Source organism: Mercenaria mercenaria, chromosome 1, assembly GCF_021730395.1.
Source record: "Mercenaria mercenaria strain notata chromosome 1, MADL_Memer_1, whole genome shotgun sequence".
Classification (NCBI taxonomy): Eukaryota; Metazoa; Mollusca; class Bivalvia; order Venerida; family Veneridae; genus Mercenaria; species Mercenaria mercenaria.
The window spans coordinates 64,068,656-64,089,631 of record NC_069361.1 but is presented as its reverse complement, the minus strand read 5'-3'; the positions used below and the strand labels follow the sequence as shown (position 1 = coordinate 64,089,631).

The 20,976-nt window shown below is 36.5% G+C and overlaps 1 protein-coding gene across 1 annotated transcript in view; it reads left to right on the top strand.

Annotated features, from left to right (window-relative positions):
- Positions 1-12,399, top strand: part of LOC128558956 (tetratricopeptide repeat protein 8-like) — a 41,040-nt gene extending 28,641 nt beyond the window's left edge. The window contains exons 10-11 of the mRNA XM_053549455.1: positions 11,187-11,270; positions 11,773-12,399. Coding sequence (XP_053405430.1) covers positions 11,187-11,270; positions 11,773-11,889 — 201 coding nt within the window. The 3' untranslated portion in view covers positions 11,890-12,399. The remainder of the gene's footprint in view (positions 1-11,186; positions 11,271-11,772) is intronic.
- The last annotated feature ends 8,577 nt before the right edge of the window (positions 12,400-20,976 follow it).

Sequence of the window (20,976 nt, the reverse complement as noted above, 5' to 3'; positions counted from 1 at the left end):
AGCCAGCTCATATGATAATATTTCATTCTCATATACATGTAAATCTCGTGTGTTTATGTGAGCTTTTGTGGATTATGTGTTTGGCCCCATATGTTAGCTATAGCATTACTGTTAACACTCTAGAGGTTAAAGTAATTGCCAAATCTTAATGAAACCTGGTTAGAATATTTATCTCAATAAAATATCAGATGGGTATGATCCTGGATTATTATATGCCCGAAGGGACATATTATGTTATGACGCCAGTGTCCGTCTGTCTGTCTGTCCGTTAGCAATTTCATGTCTGCTCAGTAACTCTTGAAACCCATGAAGGATTTTGAAGAAACTTAACACAAATGTTCACCACATCGAGACGACATGCAGAGCGTATGTTTTGGATGGCTCGCTTCAAGGTCAAGGTCTCACTTAGGGGTCAAAGGTCATATGACTTTGTTTCATGTCCGCTCTTTAACTCTTGAACTACGGAAAGGATTTTAAAGAAACTTGGCTAATCTTCGATCAGAAACAAGGTCACTAGGTCATAGAAAGACCTTGTGTCACATTTTCTACATGGATCTAGGCAAGAATCTTTTTATGCCCCCGAAGGGAGGCATATTAGTTTTCAACTGTCCGTCCGTTCGTTCGTTCGTTAGTTCGTTCGTCACAACGTTAACTTTTTGCATGAAGGCACTTTACTCGCGAACCACTGCACCCAGGACCTTCAAACTTCACATGCTGATAGTACTTATTGCGTACATGACCCCTACTGACTTTTAGGTCACCAGGTCAAAGGTCAAGATGCTGCGGGGGTATTTGTCACCATTAGTGACAGCTCTTGTTCTTAATTGAATCTACCAGTGGATTATGTTTGAAACAGGATTATTTGGGGTGAAATAACCAGGGCATGTAAGTAACAGAGGGCCTTATGAATGCGTTTCTTATGCTTGATGTATGGAATTTTATCTTTTATTAATATGTCTTTTATCGATTAAAGCATACTTCAGAACAGGCAAGTTTGGTGTTTCTAGATCATTCTTTTCAGCATACACATAACTTGATTGAAATCATTTCAGCATATATTTAGAAAGAATAAGTTTTGCATGAAGAATACATTATTTTCCTGTCCTTGTTTCACTGAGATTTAAGTTTTGTAGAAATGGCTGTTATAAAATTAACTATTATTTTCGTGTCTAGTGTATTTGTATAATTTAGTTTTGATTTCAAAGATTTTTTTTTCTGTATATATTCACGAAAGATAATTATTTTACACTTTTTTCTCTGTTGAGTGTATTTTTATATGCCTGATTCAGAAAAATGGACGTATGCGATGGTGCATGTGTCTGTATGTCTGTCATAATTCATGACCAGAACATGTCCAGAACATAACTTAATAACCATTTAGGGTATTGACTTTAAATTTGGTGTATTGGTAGGCAGTAATGAGATGTGCTGATTACATGAACAAGGCTGGTAGGTCAAAGGTCAAGGTCAAATATTAAATGGAACTCAAAGGTCAAATATGTCAATGATATTTTGTGTCCGGAGCATAATTTAATAACTATTCTAGGTATTGACTTCAGTTTTGGTATATATAGATAGGTCTTAATAAGGTGATGTGCAGAGTACATGAAGTAGGTTTGTAGGTCAAAAGTTAAGGTCACTGCAAGGTCAAATCTGTCTTTCATATTTCATGCACAGAACATAACTTAATCATTTAAGGTATCGACTTCAGACTTGGCATATAGGTAGGTGGCAATGAGACAATGTGCAGAGCACATGAACTTAGTTTAAAGGTCAAAGGTCATGGTCATAAATTGAGTTCAAATATCAAATCTATCCTTTGTATTTTATGTCCAGAGCACATCTTCAAGACTAACCATATTGATCATCATAATCTATTCTGATCACTTGATGTCTAACTGTGAACTTTAACTTCCAAAGCATTAAGTTGGGTTATCAATAGATTTTAACCAAACATTTTAACCTACATTTTAGATTTTGTTGTTGACATTTTTTCAACAAATTTAAACCAAATCTCACTATATATAACAATATAACAATAAGAGGATGATGGTTAGCACTATTAAATTATCAATGAATTTCATCCAAATTTATACAGTTAGTACCTATGTAAGGCGACTGTATAACTATCCAAATTTTGGCCTTTGAATTATTTTCCGTAACTGGCTTTATACATCTTATTTAAAAGAATTAGAGGTACTTATACCCCCAGATACAAAGTATATGTGGGCTATATTGGGGACTCACATGTCTGTCTGTTGGTCTGTCCATCTATCGGTCCTGTCTGCTCTATATCTTCTTAACTGCCTTGCCTGAAAGATTTTCATAAAACTGGCATCAATGGTTAACCTCATAAAGACAACATGCAGAGCACATGACCCAGGTTACAAGGCCAAAGATCAAGGTCACTCTTGGAGGTCAAAGGTCAAATAGCTTAACTTTATGTCAGCTTCATATATTCTAAACTGCTGAAAAGGTTTCCTTAAAACCGGCATCAATTGTTAGCCTGATGAAGACGATATGCAGAGCACATGACTCAGGTTACTAGGCCAAGGGCCAAGGTCACTTAAATAGCATAAGCTCAAGTACGATTCAACAGTTGATCAAAATTTTTGTAAAACAGCATCATTTATTTACTTCACCAAGACCACGTGCAGAGCACACAACCTGGGTCCCTAGGTCTTGCGTCAAGGTCACACTTGAAGGTCAGATAGCCTTATTCCTTAGATCTAATAAAACATCATTTGTGTACCTCATCAAGATGATGCACAAAGCGCATGACCTGGTTCACTTTGTTCATGGTCAAGGTCTTACTTAGAGGTCAAGTATCAAATAGCTTATATTTGTGTCCACTTAATACCTTAATTGTTAACAATACTGTATTGACTAGACATAACTTGCTTAGCAAAAAAATCACACTGCATGACAGTTGTGGTAAAATGTATGCACAATTTGAAAGTTGATACTTCCATAGGAAGCAGTGTCTTCTTGTAAGCCAACCACAAAATATGGAGGCAGATTGTTTTCCCAAAATTAATATACATTTAACATGATTAAGTACTTTTACATTGTATATCCATATTAAATGGTTAACAGCTGTGGTTTAGTTGTACTTGTGGCCAGGACACATTTTATAAATGTCTTACTGTTTTATTAATGGACTCACTTACTGTGTGATTAATGGAAAAAATGTGATACTTGATATTTTTGTACTTTAATCTGCTGGTATTGAAATATTAAAGTGAATATGCAGTCTTCATACACATTGTTGGCATACATAGACTGAGAGGTGGACAGGCTGAATCTTGTCATTTATTTTAAATAGTTATAAAAAAATCGGTATTTCTGTAATGAAAAACAGCTGAGCAGATTTGTCTGTTCATTATTAACCAGTACCATTGAAATCTTCAAAATATACATCAGCTGAGGCAGTATCTATGCTGAAATTTACCTGATTGTTTGACTGGCAGACAATTCTTGGGAAATCAACTAGATTAGATAAAACAGCTGCTTTCAGAGTTTATCGCTGTATACTTGCAAAACAATTCTTCACATATTTTTCTTTTTAAATCTTCCTGAAAAAAAGATCTTATTGTTCTTGATAATCTTAACAAAATATATTAAGTACTACCGTGTTACCCAGATAAAAAGGCTGTGCACAGAACAGGTGTAATTATAGACCAAACTATTCATGGATTTCTATTGGTAGAATCCCTGTTGTATGCATCAATGGTGAAAACTAAGATTCGTCTTCCATCAGCTGACTATCTTCGAATATTCCTTCAGCTGCTTTTGATACTTCCCTCAGATATCTTTGATACTTCTCTCAGCTAACTGTCTTTGATACTTCCCTCAGCTAACTATCTTTGATACTCCCTCAGCTAACTATCTTCGGTACTTCCTTAGCTAGCTATCTTTGATACTTCCTTCAACTAACTGTCTTTGATACTTCCCCTCAGCTAACTATCTTTGATATTTCCCACGGCTAACTATTTTCAGTACTTCCTTCAGCTAGTTATCTTTGATACTTCCCTCAGCTAGCTATCTTTGATACTTCCCTCAGCTAGCTGTCTTTGATACTTATGTCAGCTAGCTGTCTTTGATACTTCCCTCAGCTAGATGTCTTTGATACTTACGTCAGCTAGCTGTCTTTGATACTTCCCTCAGCTAGCTGTCTTTGATACTTCCCTCAGCTAGCTGTCTTTGATACTTCCGTCAGCTAGCTGTCTTCGATACTTCTCTCAGCTAGCTGTCTTCGATACTTCCGTCAGCTAGCTGTCTTCGATACTTCCCTCAGCTAGCTGTCTTCGATACTTCCCTCAGCTAGCTGTCTTCGATACTTCCCTCAGCTAGCTGTCTTCGATACTTCCCTCAGCTAGCTGTCTTCGATACTTCCCTCAGCTAGCTGTCTTCGATACTTCCCTCAGCTAGCTGTCTTCGATACTTCCCTCAGCTAGCTGTCTTCGATACTTCCCTCAGCTAGCTGTCTTCGATTTTCCCTCAGCTAGCTGTCTTCGATACTTCCCTCAGCTAGCTGTCTTTGATACTTACGTCAGCTAGCTGTCCTTGATACTTCTCTCAGCTAGCTGTCTTTGATACTTCCCTCAGCTAGCTGTCTTTGATACTTCCCTCAGCTAGCTGTCTTTGATACTTCCCTCAGCTAGCTGTCTTTGATACTTCTCTCAGCTCTCTTTGGTACTTCTCTCAACTAAGTACCTTTGTTACTTCCCTCAGCTAACTAACTTTGATACTTTCCTCAACTTTGAATAGTAGTAAGAGATGCCCAAAACTATTGCAGTAACAATATCACAGTAGTAGGCTGCAATATCAGTAGTACTGCAATAGCCCGGCCGCTTAGCTCAGTAGGCAGAGCGTTGGTCTACAGATCGCGAGGTTGTGGGTTCGATCCCCGGGCGGGGCGTATGTTCTCCATGACAATTTGATAAAGACATTGTGTCTGAAATCATTCGTCTTCCACCTCTGATAATTCATGTGGGGAAGTTGGCAGTTACTTGCGGAGAACAGGTATGTACTGGTACAGAATCCAGGAACACTGGTTAGGTTAACTGCCCGCCGTTACATGACTGAAATACTGTTGAAAAACGGCGTTAAACCCAAAACAAACAAACAAAAGTATTGCAATAGCCATAGTAATGCAATAGCCTTTCAACAATTTCATCTGTATTGCAATAGCCCTTCAGCAATATCAGTAGTATTGCAATATCCTTTCAGCAGTATCAGTAGTATTGCAATAGTCTTTCAGCAATATCAGTAGTATTGCAATATCCTTTCAGCAGTATCAGTAGTATTGCAATAGTCTTTCAGCAGGATCAATAGTATTGCTGTAGTCTTTCAGCAGTTCAGTGATATCAGATATCAATAGTATTGCTATAGCTTTTCAGCAATATCAGTAGTATTGCAGTAACCCTTTCAACAATGTCAGTAATATTGCTATAGCCTTTCAGCAATACCAGTAGTATTGCTATTGTCTTTCAAAAATATCAATAGTATTTCTATAGCCTTTCAGCAATATTAGTGGTATTGCAATAGCCTTTATGCAATATCAGTAGTATTGCAAAAGCCTTTATGCAATATCAGTAGTATTGCAATAGCCTTTATGCATTATTGTGTCTCTCCTCCCCTCCCCCCACCTTTGGGGGAGACATATTGTTTTTACCCTGTCCGTCTGTCCGTCACACTTCTTTCGATCAATAACAATTTCTGTAGAATCATTTGAACTAGAACCTTCAAACTTCATAGGCTGGTAGGGCTTATGGAGCAGATGTCTTACATTGGTTTTTTGGGTCACTCCGTCAAAGGTCAAGGTCACAGAGACCAGAACATGGAAAACCATTTCCGGTCAATAACTTGACAACCACTTGACCAGGAATGTTGAAACTTCATAGGATGATTGGACATGCAGAGTAGATGAACCTTATTGATTTTAGGGTCACTGTATTAAAGGTCAAGGTCACAGCAACCAGAATATGGAAATCCGTTTCCTGTCAGAAACTTGAGAATCATTTGACCTAGAACCTTCAAACTTCCTAGGGTGATGGAACGTACAGAGTAAATGTCCCCTATTATTTTTGGAGTCACTCCATCTAAGATCAAGGTCACATGGGCCATCACTTAATTTTTTATCAATAACTGGAGAACCATTTGACCTAGAACCTTAAAACTTCATGGTGGTATGGCTTACAGAGAAAATGACCCATAAATTTTTTGGGGTACTAGATCAGAGGTCAAGGTCAAAGGGGCCTGAACATCTAAAACCGTATCTGATCAATAAGTTGAGAACTACCTGACCCAGAATGTTGAAACTTCATATAATGATTAGACATGTAGAGTAGATGACCCCTATTGATTTTTGGATCACTTGATCAAAGGTCAAGGTCACAGGAACCAGAACATGGAAAACAGTTTCTGATCGGTAACTTGAGAACCATTCAACCTTAACCTCAAAACTTCATAAGATGATAGTAGATGACCCTTATTGCTTTTGAGATCACATGAGTAAAGTTCAAGGTCACAGTGGTCTGAACATGGAAAATGGTTTCCTATCAATAACTTGAGAACTACTTGACCCAGAATTTTGAAACTTATTAGGATGATTGGACATGCAGAGTAGATGACCTTTATTGCTTTTGGGATCGCATGAGCTAAGGTCAAGGTCACAGGGGTCTGAACATGGAAAATTGTTTCCTATCAATAACTTGAGAACCACTTGACCCAGAATGTTGAAACTTATTAGGATGATTGGACATGCCAAGTCGGTGATCCCTATTGCAGCCAACCATCAGTGTATCTTTGACTTTTGCACTTGTCCCCTGTTGACTTTTTGCCTATTATAACTATGCAATGGGGGAGACATGCACTTTTCTACAGAAGCATTTTCTAGTCACTAGTATTGCAATAGCCTTTCAGAAATATTGAAGTATTGCTATAGACAAAATAAGACTTGAACAGCTACCATTTTCACGCATTAAAATAGACGGTGTATGTTTAAATTGAAATAAAGTCAGCAGTCTGTCAACCCCTGTTGTTTCAAGAGGTTCACTGTCCAGAACTGGTTAATACTGTGAATATTTTAATTAGTCCCAATTTCTCATCCCTGATTTCTTGTGGAAAGGGGCTAAGACCTTTTCACTACATGGTGCATATCCTCTTTGAGCAACAGTTCAGACTCAGTCATGAATTTCGAAACTAGGAGAATTTGTGTTCAGAGCCATTAAATGCCAAACTCATCAAATCTTCTTTTTGTATATCATCATTTTTATATTCAGGAAAGTATTAAAAAAATTAGGAGACAACACTGAACAAAAACGTCAGAAAGTTGCTAATCAGCTTCTTGGAAAGCATGTGATAATTATGATGGCAATATAATTTTATGCCTCTTAAGTTACTCCCATCAAGAACGTTGTCATATTCTCATTTCTAGAATTACCACTTATTTTGTAGTAATTAGGTTTAAAGAGGATCCTTTGGGTTGATTATTAGGAATTGTGGTCATTTAATGATCATGTTCAGCGTCTGCTCCACATCACATGTAATGCAATGGACATTTGAGTAATATTGATGACTAATTGGAAATCAGATCAAATTAAACTGATTGATAACTGGCCCCTATATGCCTGCATGTCCACATTTAATTGGTCTGGCTTAATGACTTGACTTTTGATCTTTAGTGGTTGTTTTATTTGATAGAAATTTGTGAACATTCTTCTGGAAAACAGAGAGAAGCTGAAAATTGAATAAGAGAAAGAATGCATTTGGGATTTTGATCGGGATTTATTTCGCTTAGACCAGAGTTATGGCCCTTGATTTAGTCAAATATAATGCATAAAGTGCATACAAGTTTGTGTCCCATGTATCTCAAAAAGTATTTGACCTAGAGTCAGAAAAAGTTTATGTTGCATTATATCTTAAAAAAACTCACTCAGGGTCATGAAACCATGTACAGTGATGAGAGTGGGGACAGCAATGTCTTGTGGACACATGTCTAGTTTTATTAGCTCATCTGATTTTTTGAAAAAAAATGATGAGTTATTGTCATCACTTGAGCGGTTGTCGGCGTCGGCGTTGGCGTCGGTGTCGGCGTCGGCGTCTGCGTCGGCGTTGCCTGGTTAAGTTTTATGTTTAGGTCAGCTTTTCTCCTAAACTATCAAAGCTATTGCTTTGAAACTTGGAATACTTGTTCACCATCATAAGCTGACCCTGTATAGCAAGAAACATAACTCCATCTTGCTTTTTGCAAGATTTATGGCCCCTTTTGTACTTAGAAAGTATCAGATTTCTTGGTTAAGTTTTATGTTTAGGTCAACTTTTCTCCTAAACTATCAAAGCTATTGCTTTGAAACTTGGAATACTTGTTCACCATCATAATCAGACCCTGTACATCAAGAAACATAACTCCATCTTGCTTTTTGCAAGATTTATTGCCCCTTTTGGACTTAGAAAATCAGTTTTCTTGGTTAAGTTTTATGTTTAGGTCAGCTTTTATCCTAAACTATCAAAGCTATTGCTTTAAAACTTGCAACACTTGTTCACCATCATAAGTTGACCCTGTATAGCAAGAAACATAACTCCGTCCTGCTTTTTGCAAGATTTATGGCCCCTTTTGGACTTAGAAAATATCAGATTTCTTGGTTAAGTTTTATGTTTAGGTCAACTTTTTCTCTTAAACTATCAAAGCTATTGCTTTGAAACTTGCAACACTTGTTCACCATCATAAGCTGACCCTGTACAGCAAGCAACATAACTCCATCCTGCTTTTTGCAATAATTATTGCCCCTTTTGGACTTAGAAAATCATTTTCTTGGTTGAGTATTATGTTTAAGTCAACTTTTCTCATAAACTATCAAAGCTATTGCTTTAAAACTTGCAACAGTTTTTCACCATCATAAGTGGACACTGTACATCAAGAAACATAACTCTATCCTGCTTTTTGCAAGAATGATGGCCCTTTTTGGACTTAGAAAATCATGGGTAGGACAATATTTCTATTACACAAAAAAAATCAGATGAGCGTCAGCACCCGCAAGGCGGTGCTCTTGTTTTATAAGAAAGTTTCATTCAAATCAAAGGTTTCCCCAAAAATTGCCATTACAACATTTATTCCCCATATGCTATTTTTCCCCAAATTACAGACCTTGATGCCTTCCCTTGTTAGTAAAAAACTCTGGTATTTATTTGCTTTAAAAGATGATGAAAACAAATAAAATACGGTCTTGGATTATAATATTTATAACATTTATTGCAATTTTGCAGGTGTATTACTACTACAATTTATCAAATATTAAAGTTCAGGAGTTTTACTTGTTTTGGATAAAATAAAATAATTGCAGGACTTTGATTACATAGTGCATTGCACTGTTGATAAGATTATATATTATATATTAATCATTTAATTTTGCTTAATCAAAAGTTGATAATAACTAAACAGTATCTATTATCTGGTGTTTTTATAAGAATTTTAGAAGATAATAAATCTGATGGTAGAATTTTGATTGATATGGACAGAAATATATCTCCAGCCACTGGCAGTTGTAGGCAATGGTGCTTGAACACTAACATACTGCCACAATCATCTAGTGTAGGAAATAGCCATTACTTTTATAATATGATGTGTTTTCCAGAAAATATATCTAGAAATATAAAGAATATATGAGCCGTGCCATGGGAAAACCAACATAGTGGCTTTGTGACCAGCATGGATCCAGACCAGCCTGTGCATCCGCGCAGTCTGGTCAGGATCCATGCTGTTCACTTTCATTGTCTATTGGAATTAGAGAAATCATTAGCGAACAGCATGGATCCTGACCAGACTGCACGGATGTGCAGGCTGGTCTGGATCCATGCTGGTCGCAAAGCCACTATGTTGGTTTTCCCATGGCACGGCTCATCATATTGGTGGTTAATAAATGCTGATAGATACCTTTTGGATATAGGTCAGAAACGAAACAGAATCTTTCCTACAATAAATAAAAAAGTTCATAATTTATTCCCAGTAAGTTTTTGTAACCATATTTTGCTCAATAACCCCCAGTTTTCTTTTATTGTGGTGTATTTTTCCATTTACTTGTTTATTCTTTAGTGTGACATCAACTGCAAAAAATCTTTAAATTAAAGCAAATCCAAGTGGGTACATACGTACATATAATATACAAGTGAGCTACATAGGAGCAAATTATACATAGAATTAGAAGACGAGTCTTCGAAAAAGACTTATATGAATGAATTGTGTAAATTTAAATGGCATTGATCTGAAATTGAAGTACGTGTGTGTGTGTTTGTATTTATGACGTAACATGAGTTTTTCCGAAGTGAAAAGGATAAAAGAAAAGAAAGGAACAAAGAAAAGAAAGGAAATGAAATTTGCTGCAATCAACAGTCATCTAAAGGCACCCTTCTACTGTGAATTGTGCATTCATAGTAACTGTGGTGTAGGCTTTGTTTCTATTTTTAAATATAGAATTCTTTTTCTCCAACATGCTAGATTAATTACTTCATGTGACTTATGTCATACCGAAACCCTATAACTTTCAAAGGCATGTTGACACAATAAAACATTACCCTCGATACCCGATACCCAACCCTCTACTGGGTTTCATGTTTACACCACCGGAGAACAACACATGTTCAGAGCCCCAGCCAGGAGCCCATGATTTCCTACAGTAGATTAATTGTTCACACTCTCGTCTTTTTAAATGGCAGCATTCCGCGCATGGTCAGAATTGTTTGCATCTCTCCAGGTGCACCATGGGATGTCTTTATTTGTGAAACTAATCCATATTGCAACCTTATACAGGATCATTTATCAAATCTGATTGGATATCTGATATAGATCTACATGTAAATGTACGATATACAATATACTGTATGGTGGTATCATTACAATAATATACACCATTTATGATATTTTATATCTTGCATAAGGAAAACATGTTTACAAGCATATAAAGGAATATTTCCTTCCAGCCTTGAACTTTAAAATTCTTAAATTGTTGCAAAGTTGAGAAAGAGATGATTTTAAACTAGCTTAGTATAGTTTTAAGATACATTGTACTCATACCCTGTCATATCGAAAAATAAGTTGCATTTTCAGTAAATGGCATGGACAGAATTCCACCGTAGGTATATACTGTTGGAAAGATAGAAAGTAATTTTCTCTTCATCTGTTTCAGGCAAGAGCATTTTTCCAGGCAGCCTACGTAATAGCTCCTCATATGTATGAACCCCATTATAACTGGGCCCAACTCGCAGATCAGGTAAAATGAGATTACTGGTATTTTTGTATCTGTCAAGAATGATCTCTTGAATGACACGCTGTCTGTTAAAAAATAGTATTGTTACACAAGATATCTTTCAAATTCAGTGAAATTGTGAGGAAATGACAAGAAGGTGTGTTATATTTATCCTGACCACACCCACCCTGGTGCCTCCCCACCCATGAAGGAAGACATGCATACACAAGGACGCAAGAGGATAAGAAAATGCTTGAGTTATCCAGGATTTCATGCAATACAAATATTGAAAATACAAAGGAAACGGCTAAGGAACTACACAAATTGTTTTGTTATGTCGGAGTACTCTAGCCATTGACGCTCAAGCAAGCGATGTTTCATTAGCACTTAATGTCCGAAGTCTATTGGATTTAGTTCAGATGTAGTTCATACATTCAGATTGTATAAGTATCCATATTGCCAATCTAATTTTTTTGTACTTTTAAATTTAAATGTGTATAGTTATGAGTTATTTTCTTGTTTCCAGCTGGGAGACCTACAGAGCAGTTATAATTCAGCCAAGAGAGCGGTAGATGCTTTCAAAGATCACGTGGACTCCAAGGACCTTCTCAAACAATTACAGCATCATTTCCAGTTATTGTGATGAAAATTTTCAATAAATAGAAATCTTACAGTTATATTTTCAAACTGATTGTAAGGCAGCGATGTATTTTTTTTAAGTCAGTGTTACTGAAATGTTGAAGTATGATGAATGAAGGTTTACATTCCTTTTTGAAATGAAACAGTAATTGCTTGATTGTTTTGATTAAAAGATGTGAATGTAATATAAAAAAATGGTTCTGTTACTGGCATTTTGTCTGAAAAGAACATAAGAATAAATGTGTTCATATGCTTTATGTATTTATATATACATTTTTATTGTCCCCTAACTGTGTTTTACCTGATGGCACTTATGGTTTGCTCCCAGTCACACAAAGTGGGATCCTGTGATAATTTCAGAAGTACAAGATCTGTTTATGCCCCCCTTCAAAGAATATTGGATATGTTGTTTTGCTCATTGTTTGACCCTTTGTCTGTCTGTCAGTTGGTCAGCAAACCGTTTGACCAATTACTACAGAATGCATGAGCATACTGTAGTCAAACTTAATAGGATGATTGCCTATGGTCAATATATGTTTTGGGGAACAGTAGGTCAAAGTTTTAGTGACTTACTGTAAAATCATTTAATTTCGTGGGCATGAAATTTAGGGGTTTTGGTCCAAACGGCAATTTTGTGGGGATATGAATTCGTGGATTTCAAATTTTGAACATTAAATTAATGGGAATTTTAGTTGTTCGTTTGGATTAAATTTCGTGGATTGATTCAACCACGAAATCAACGAAAATTAGTCCCCCACAAATATTAATGATTTCACAGTAACTTGAGGCTGAAAACAGCTTTCACATAATAACTTGAAGAATACTTTTGCCTCCTGCTTTTTAGCTCACCTGTCACATAGTGACAGGGTGAGCTTTTGCGATCGCCCTTCGTCCGTCGTCCGTCCACAATTTCTTGTCTGCACGATAGAGGTTTCATTTATGATTTTATTTTAACCAAACTTGCACACAACTTGTATCACCATAAGATCTCGGTTCCTTTCTTGAACTGGCCAGATCCCATTATGGGTTCCAGAGTTATGGCCCCTGAAAGGGCCAAAATTAGCTATTTTGACCTTGTCTGCACAATAGCAACTTTATTTATGATTTGATTTTTACCAAACTTGCACACAACTTGTATCACCATAAGATCTTGGTTCCTTTCTTCAACTGGCCAGATTCCATTATGGGTTCCAGAGTTATGGCCCCTGAAAGGGCCAGAATTAGCTATTTTGACCTTGTCTGCATAGTAGCAGCTTTATTTATGATTTGATTTTACCAAACTGGCACACAACTTGTATCACCGTAAGATCTTGGTTCCTTTCATGAACTGGCCAGATTCCATTATGGGTTCCAGAGTTATGGGCCCTGAAAGGGCCAATATTAGCTATTTTGACCTTGTCTGCACAATAGCAGCTTCATTTATGATTTGATTTTAACCAAACTGGCATACAACTTGTATCACCATAAGATCTTGGTTCAGTTCTTGAACTGGCGAGATTCCTTTATGGGTTCCAGAGTTATGGCCCCTGAAAGGGCCAAAATTAGCTATTTTGACCTTGTCTGCACAGTAGCAGCTTTATTTATGATTTGATTTTTACCAAACTGGCACACAACTTGTATCACCATAAGGTCTCGGTTCCTTTCTTGAACTGGCCAGATCCCATTATGGGTTCCAGAGTTATGGCCCCTGAAAGGGCCAAAATTAGCTATTTTGACCTTGTCTGCACAATAGCAGCTTCATTTATGATTCGATTTTAACCAAACTTGCACACAACTTGTATCACCACAAGATCTTGGTTCCTTTCTTCAACTGGCCAGATTTCTTCATGGGTTCCAGAGTTATGGCCCCTTAAAGGTTCAAAATTGGCTATTTTGGCTTTTGCAGCCATATAGAGACTTCATTTATGGTTTTATTTGATACAAACTTCCAAAATAACTTCAACAACAATAATTCTTGTATTCCATGACAAATCAGATCCAAGCGTAGGTTCAGTTATTTTATATCTGATTACCTCCCCTGATTGTAATCAAAATGGATTTATATCAGTAAGTACTTATAGTACTTATTTGAAATTTCATTATTGTCATTAGTTGGACTGAGCCAATCAGGGTAGATAACTATGGACTGATTTTATGTCAAATTACCTCCCTTTATTTCAAATTAAAATGGGTATATCTCCGTAACTAATGAAGATACTGATCTGAAATTTCATTTATGTCAACAGATTTATTTGGCAGATCCTTCTTTTCTTCACTTACAATAATTTTTTTTTTTAATTACTTCAATTTTACGTTACTATAAATAGCTTATTTTTAGTAACTTTTTTATTATTGGCCGTAGGGAAAAACCGAGACCACTTTTCTGTGGTACAACATGGATGGTACCTCCAATTTGTAGGTGTATTTTGACATATCTGTACCTTTTAAGAATTTTTTTTTCTTTTTGGTTAAATTTCTTCCCATTGTTGTTACTGTCCTTTGGACTTAGATATTTTTTCTGAGGACCTTCTTGTCCTCAAGTGTAATGATAACAGGTGAGCGATATAGGGCCATCATGGCCCTCTTGTTTACTTCATAGACTTAGGGTGATTGTCTGTAGTCAGTAAATGACCCAGTTGTTTGTTAGGTTAGGTCATTGGTCAAGGTCATACTATACATAATACAAAATATCATAAGCAGTTGCCACCAACAGGCCATCATGGGAGGCATATGTGTTTTACAAACAGCTCTTGTTATTATATACAAAATTAATGTAATTGCTACAGAAAAAAAAAATGACATCTTGAGATAGCTAGAAAAGGACAAGAGAATTTGCATGCTATTTTATTTTCTAGTCGTCCAACCGTTTTGCTTTAACTTTGAAAGTATAAGAGATTTTTTTATGAAACCTGGGACATAGATAAAAGGCAAAATAGAGAATATGCACATCATTTTATCATATCCATTTTTTGTCCATCATCGATCCTGCATTAACTTTATAAGTACAAATAATTTTTTCATGAAACCTGAATTATGGATGGTCAATTATTTGGATAACTTGCAGGTCATTCAATTTAAGTTAGATATAAAAAAAATACAGAAGCAAATATCATAAATACACCTTCTAGTAGAGGACTTTTATTTTCTTTGTTGGGCAATAGTCTTGTTGTTAATGTACTTATTCCGTCCAATATTTTTGAAGCTCTGTTCCGTAGATATTCAAGTTTTTATGCGTGTTAGATATGGTCATTCAGAATATGGTCATATCATTTGTGATATTTGAAGACTGGAGGCAAATTGGTGAAACTTGAATATATGAATCTTTGTTGTTTTTATGTCTTTTGAGAATTTTTATGTCTCTGGTGAATTTGCATAATGCAATGATTTATGTTATTTAAAATGAACATGACAAAATAAAAGATAAAAGAATTTTACATAACTTTCTTGTTGTTTTTTTCCACAAAATGCTTTTGCTTGGAAACATAACATATGATATTTAGATCTTTTAGGACTACATTTTTAGTATTTTTATCCAGATTTTTGTTAAAAGTTCTGATGCACTTTCCATTTTTAGCTTGACTATACGAAGTGGCATATATCCTTCTGGACTCGGCTGTTCCAGTTAGTTTTGATGCACTTTGACTTTAATAATTATCTCTATTATTACTTGATTGCCATGCTTCAGACTTAAAATAGTTATTCCTCATTGTCACCGACATCATATGGCACAAGGGCCATAACTCTTATACCAATATTTCATGAATTATCCCCCCTTACCAACGACTCCCCTAGGTAGAGAAGGCATTATAAACCCTCTAGGGAATGTTCTGTTTTCAGTGACTGTGAGACTTGCTTTTGCTCATCTTGACCACGGGAAACAAGAAGATGAAGGTATTCAGAAGAGCCTCACACTGGCTATGATCAATGAAGATGATCCTCCGGAAACATGGACTGGTGTCTGTACAGATGGATCAGCCACATGCGCCATCAAAGATGGAGGTGCAGGAGCTTTCATTCTATACCCATCTGGCAAGAGAGAAACACTACATGCAGCCACAGGAAAACACTGCAGCAATTACAAGGTGGAGACTGAAGCACTCGTGAAGGCTGTCTCAATGATTGAAGACTTGGCAGTAGAAAGCTCCTCAGTCATCTTTCTCACAGATACACTGTCTGTCATGGAAGCTCTGATCAACAATATAGCTGCACAGCTAGCCAGGGGAATGCAGAGCCTGAGTATAACCTGCAAAGTAGCACTTCAGTGGATTCCATCCCATTGTGGACTTGCAGGCAATGAAGAGGCAGACCAACTGGCTAAGCTATGAGCTCAGTCAGAAAAACCAACAACACCTGTGAGCTACAAGGATAAAGTCACCATCATCAAGGCACTAACAAGACCAAGGATAGAGGAAGATGCTTTTCATCTCCTTGATTGGTCTGAACAAGTGATGCTGGTCAGGCTACGCTCAGGGCACAACAAGCTCAATGCTCACATGTACAAGAAATACAGACTGTCCATGTGGTGAGAAGATCAGACTACGGAGCATATACTCCAGAAATGTAAAAGGCATGACCAGGAGCAAGCTGCGACTTTGCAGATAGATACCTCAATCCACCAGAAACTGTATGGAGGCACTGAGGATCTATGGCAAACACAAGTTTCACTGTGGCTACTGGTCTGACAGGGCGAACAAAGAAGAAGAAGAATCCCCCCCTTTTTACTTAGAATTTCAGGTTCAAGTTGTGGTGCACTTTCACTCTACCTCTGTTATTTCTAAATGGATTTGATTCAAACTTAAAACATTTGTTCCAAATCATCACTCACATCATGTTACACAAGGTCCATAACTCTGACACTAATTTTTCATGACTTTAAATTTTATGTTATTTTTTATGCCTTTTTGGTATATTTCTGTTATTACAGACTGGATTTCATTCAAAATTAAATAATTGCTCCCCCTCATCACCAACATTGTATTTAACAAGGGCCATAACTCTTACACCAATATTTTATGAATCACCTCCCTTTTTAAGTTTCAAGTTAAAGTTTTGATATCAGCGATAGCATTAGCTACAAACTTCAATTTGCTGTCAGAAAAAAACAGTTCTTTCAAAGTTTTAAATGGGTTTATGGTTATAATGCAGTAATTCGGTCAAAAATGTGCTTCCGTGGTGTAGTCGAAAGAAGTCCCTAATAAACTGATCCTAATTTTTCCATTTTTCGCGCATTTGCGCGTAAATCGGGGGCCAAATGGACATTATTTCACTCGTGGAATGAATTTTACATAAAATAGGACACTTTTCATGCTAATATTCGCATGTTTTCGAGTTGTTTACTTGAAAACGAAAGTAGGGTGTTTATTCTGCGGACCGCTTTCTGAAATGCGGCAATATGAGGGTACCTGACTTCAGTTGACTTGCATTTCACTGCATACGTTTCAACACCCCTTTTTCTTTTCGTTTTCTAGAAGCAAATGTATGGATATCTTGTGGAAAATAGGTCTACGACGGAGTGAAAATCTAGAAACTGTAAAATTGTTCTGAAGTAGCTGAATTTTATATGAAACAAAGAACAATTTCTTTTATTGGTATATAGCCTTATCAAGCCAAGTCCTAAAGGGAGGTAATTAAAAATACTCATTTGTCTTATTATTATTTGTGGGGGTCTTATTTTCATGAATTTTGTGGTTGCATCAATCAGCAAAATCAAATCCCAAGAAACAAATAGTATTCTTGTTTATCATATGTTTAAGTTTTGACATCCACAAATTCATGTCGTAACAAAAAGGTTGTTTTTGTCAAAACCTCAAAATTAAATGGTTTTAATGATTTATGAAATTATTTATCTGCTAGACATGGCAGTGTTCAATGCAATTTGAAAAATATGGTTTGTTTGTTATTTTTAGCTCACCTGAGCACAAAGTGCTCAAGGTGAGCTTTTGTGATCGCCCTTTGTCCGTCGTCGTCCGTCCATCCGTTCGTCCGTCGTCAACAATTTGACTGTTAACACTCTAGAGGTCACAATTTTGACCTAATCTTAATGAAACTTAATCAGAATGTTACCCTCAATAAAATCTTGGAGGAGTTCGATATTGAGTCATCTGGGGTCAAAAACTAGGTCACCAGGTCAAATCAAAGGAAAAGCTTGTTAACACTCTAGAGGTCACAATTTTGGCCCAATCTTAATGAAACTTGGTCAGAATGTTACCCTCAATAAAATCTTGGACGAGTTTGATATTGGGTCATCTGGGGTCAAAAACTAGGTCACCAGGTCAAATCAAAGGAAAAGCTTGTTAACACTCTAGAGGTCACAATTTTGGCCCAATCTTAATGAAACTTGGTCAGAATGTTACCCTCAATAAAATCTTGGACGAGTTCGATATTGGGTCATCTGGGTTCAAAAACTAGGTCACCAGGTGAGATCAAAGGAAAAGCTTGTTAACACTCTGGAGGTCACAATTTTGGCCCAATCTTAATGAAGTTTGGTCAGAATGTTACCCTCAATAAAATCTTGGACGAGTTTGATATTGGGTCATCTGGGTGAATTTAGGTCACCAGGTCAAATCAAAGGAAAAGCTTGTTAACACTGTAGAGGTCACATTTAAGACTATATCTTCATGAAACTTGGTCAGAATGTTAATCTTGATGATCTCAAGGTCCAGTTTGAATCTGGGTCATGTAGGGTCAAAAACTAGGTCACTAGGTCAAATCAAAGGAAAAGCTGGTTAACAGTCTAGAGGCCACATTTATGACCGTATCTTAACGAAACTTGGTCAGAATGTTAATCTTGATGATCTATAGGTCAAGTTTAAATCTCAGTCAGGTGGGATCAAAAACTAAGTCATTAGGTCAAATCAAAGGAAAAGCTTGTTAACACTCTAGAGGCCACATTTATGACTGTATCTTCATGAAACTTAATCAGAATGTTAATCTTGATAATCTTTAGGTCAGGTTTGAATCCGGGTCATCCGGGGTCAAAAACTAGGTCACCGGGTCAAATCAAAGGAAAAGCTAGTTTACACTTTAGAGGTTACATTTATGACCATATCTTAATGAAACTTGGTCAGAATGTTGACCTTGATGATCTTTAGGTCAACAGGTCAGGTGAGCGACACAGGGCCTTCATGGCCCTCTTGTTTGTGTTTTGAGTTACACTGACAAAATTTAGGTCGTTGGGTCAGGGATGAAGACCCCAAGTGCTCCTTTGGGCGTTGTTTCAGGCATGGGCCCAGATAGAACCAATGACCTTGGTAAGCTAGCTGGATGGCTGCCTCTGTCAGATGATAGAATTGACAACAGTGAAAGGGCAGATAATTCAAATCAGCTAGTACTTTAAAGGTAGTCAATCATATTTAAGCAACATTTTATGGCATTTTTCAATTTTCATATATTCTATAGGATCAAAAAGATAAACTTTTATTGTCTTCCTTAGATATGAATTATCTAACAAGAGCACTGCTGTGCTGTAACCAATGTGCCTATCAAGTTTGAGAATCATAGGTCAAATCATTCTGTAGTAACTGAACGGAAACTAAATTGTAAACGGACAGATGAACAACCAGCAGCATCACATACTATATCTATCTGATTACTTGGCATGACAGTGACCTTGACCTTTGGCTAAGAAACTTCAAATTCAAGGGGGGTCCATGGTGAAATCTCTTTATTACTGTGATCTTAACCTTTGACCCACTGACCTCTTAGTCATTAGGGGTCATTCACTGCCTGTGAGCAATAGGCCTGCTAAGTTTGAAGGTCATAGGTCAACACATTCTCAAAATACTGAGCAAAAACGTTTTTTGTACAAACAGTGTGACCTTGACCTTTGACCCACTGACCTCAAAATCAATAGGGGCTGTTCACTGTACTCTGGTAATATGCTTGCTTAAAGTAAGAGTCATAGGTCAAATCGTTCTGATTTTTGTACTAACAGTCACTGTGACCTTGACCTTTGACCTATGACCACAACTTAATAGGGTCATCTGCTTGCAGGATTGTAGGTGAAGGGGTTTCCAAGGTATTGAATGGAAACGGCTTTAGTACGAACAACAGCCTCAATCACTGACCTCATAATCAATAGAGCTCATCCTCTGCCCATGAAAAGTGTGCCTGCCAAGTTTGAGGATCATAGGTCAACCAACTCTAAAGATATTGAGCAGAAACTGTTTCTGTAGTAACAGTCACTGTTGCATTGACCTTTGACACAAACATCATAATTAATAGACACATACATGTGTTTTTATTTTGACCACATGATATAACATAGGCTAATAGTTTCTTTAAATCTAAGCTAGTATACATTGTAGGATGCAAATTATGATTTCCAACAAAACTCCCATTATGAAAAACTTGCTTTAAAAATTTGGTCCATTTGTTTTTCAAATTGGTCCAACAAAAATTCAAGCATATAACCCTGCCTATAAAATCTAATTCAAATATTGGTACACATTGTTTAAGTATCCATATACCGGTAGTTGAAATATCCATGCAGCAGCAATATCCCTATAGCAATATCCCTTATAATAGTTGAAATGTCCCTACATCTATTTAATGGGAATCTTAGGTGCATGGATAGACTTACAAAGTCTGTTGAGATCAAGTTATCTGTAATAAAGTTTATTCTTTCTTCATACTGACACTAATATTTCCTAAGAAAACCATTTTCTCTCTAGACTCATCTCAACAGTCGTTAGAGTCAGGGGTTAGAGATATTGTGATTTTTTTCAGAAAGTACTATCAAAGAGGATTGATTTCATGGCCAAGTGCTTTACATTTAATGGCTCTAACGACTGGTGCCAGTCTAGTGCATGGACAGAAAAGCCTATTTAATTCAAAAGAATTACACAGCTTTTTAAATACTTTCGCCTAGAACAAATGTTACTACAAGATTCTATATAATGCAATAAAGCATCAATTTCGATTGGGATTAGATTCTAAAGTCTAAAAAAAATGTTGTTCACAGGTGGTTGCTCAAAAGAAGAATCTATATAATGGAGAAAGAAAATAATTATGTATCCTTATGGAGAGATGTTTGCTTTCTTAAAATTAACACAGGTTATACTGTAAATGCCATTCTTATTATGAAAATACATTTTGATGACACATCTGTACC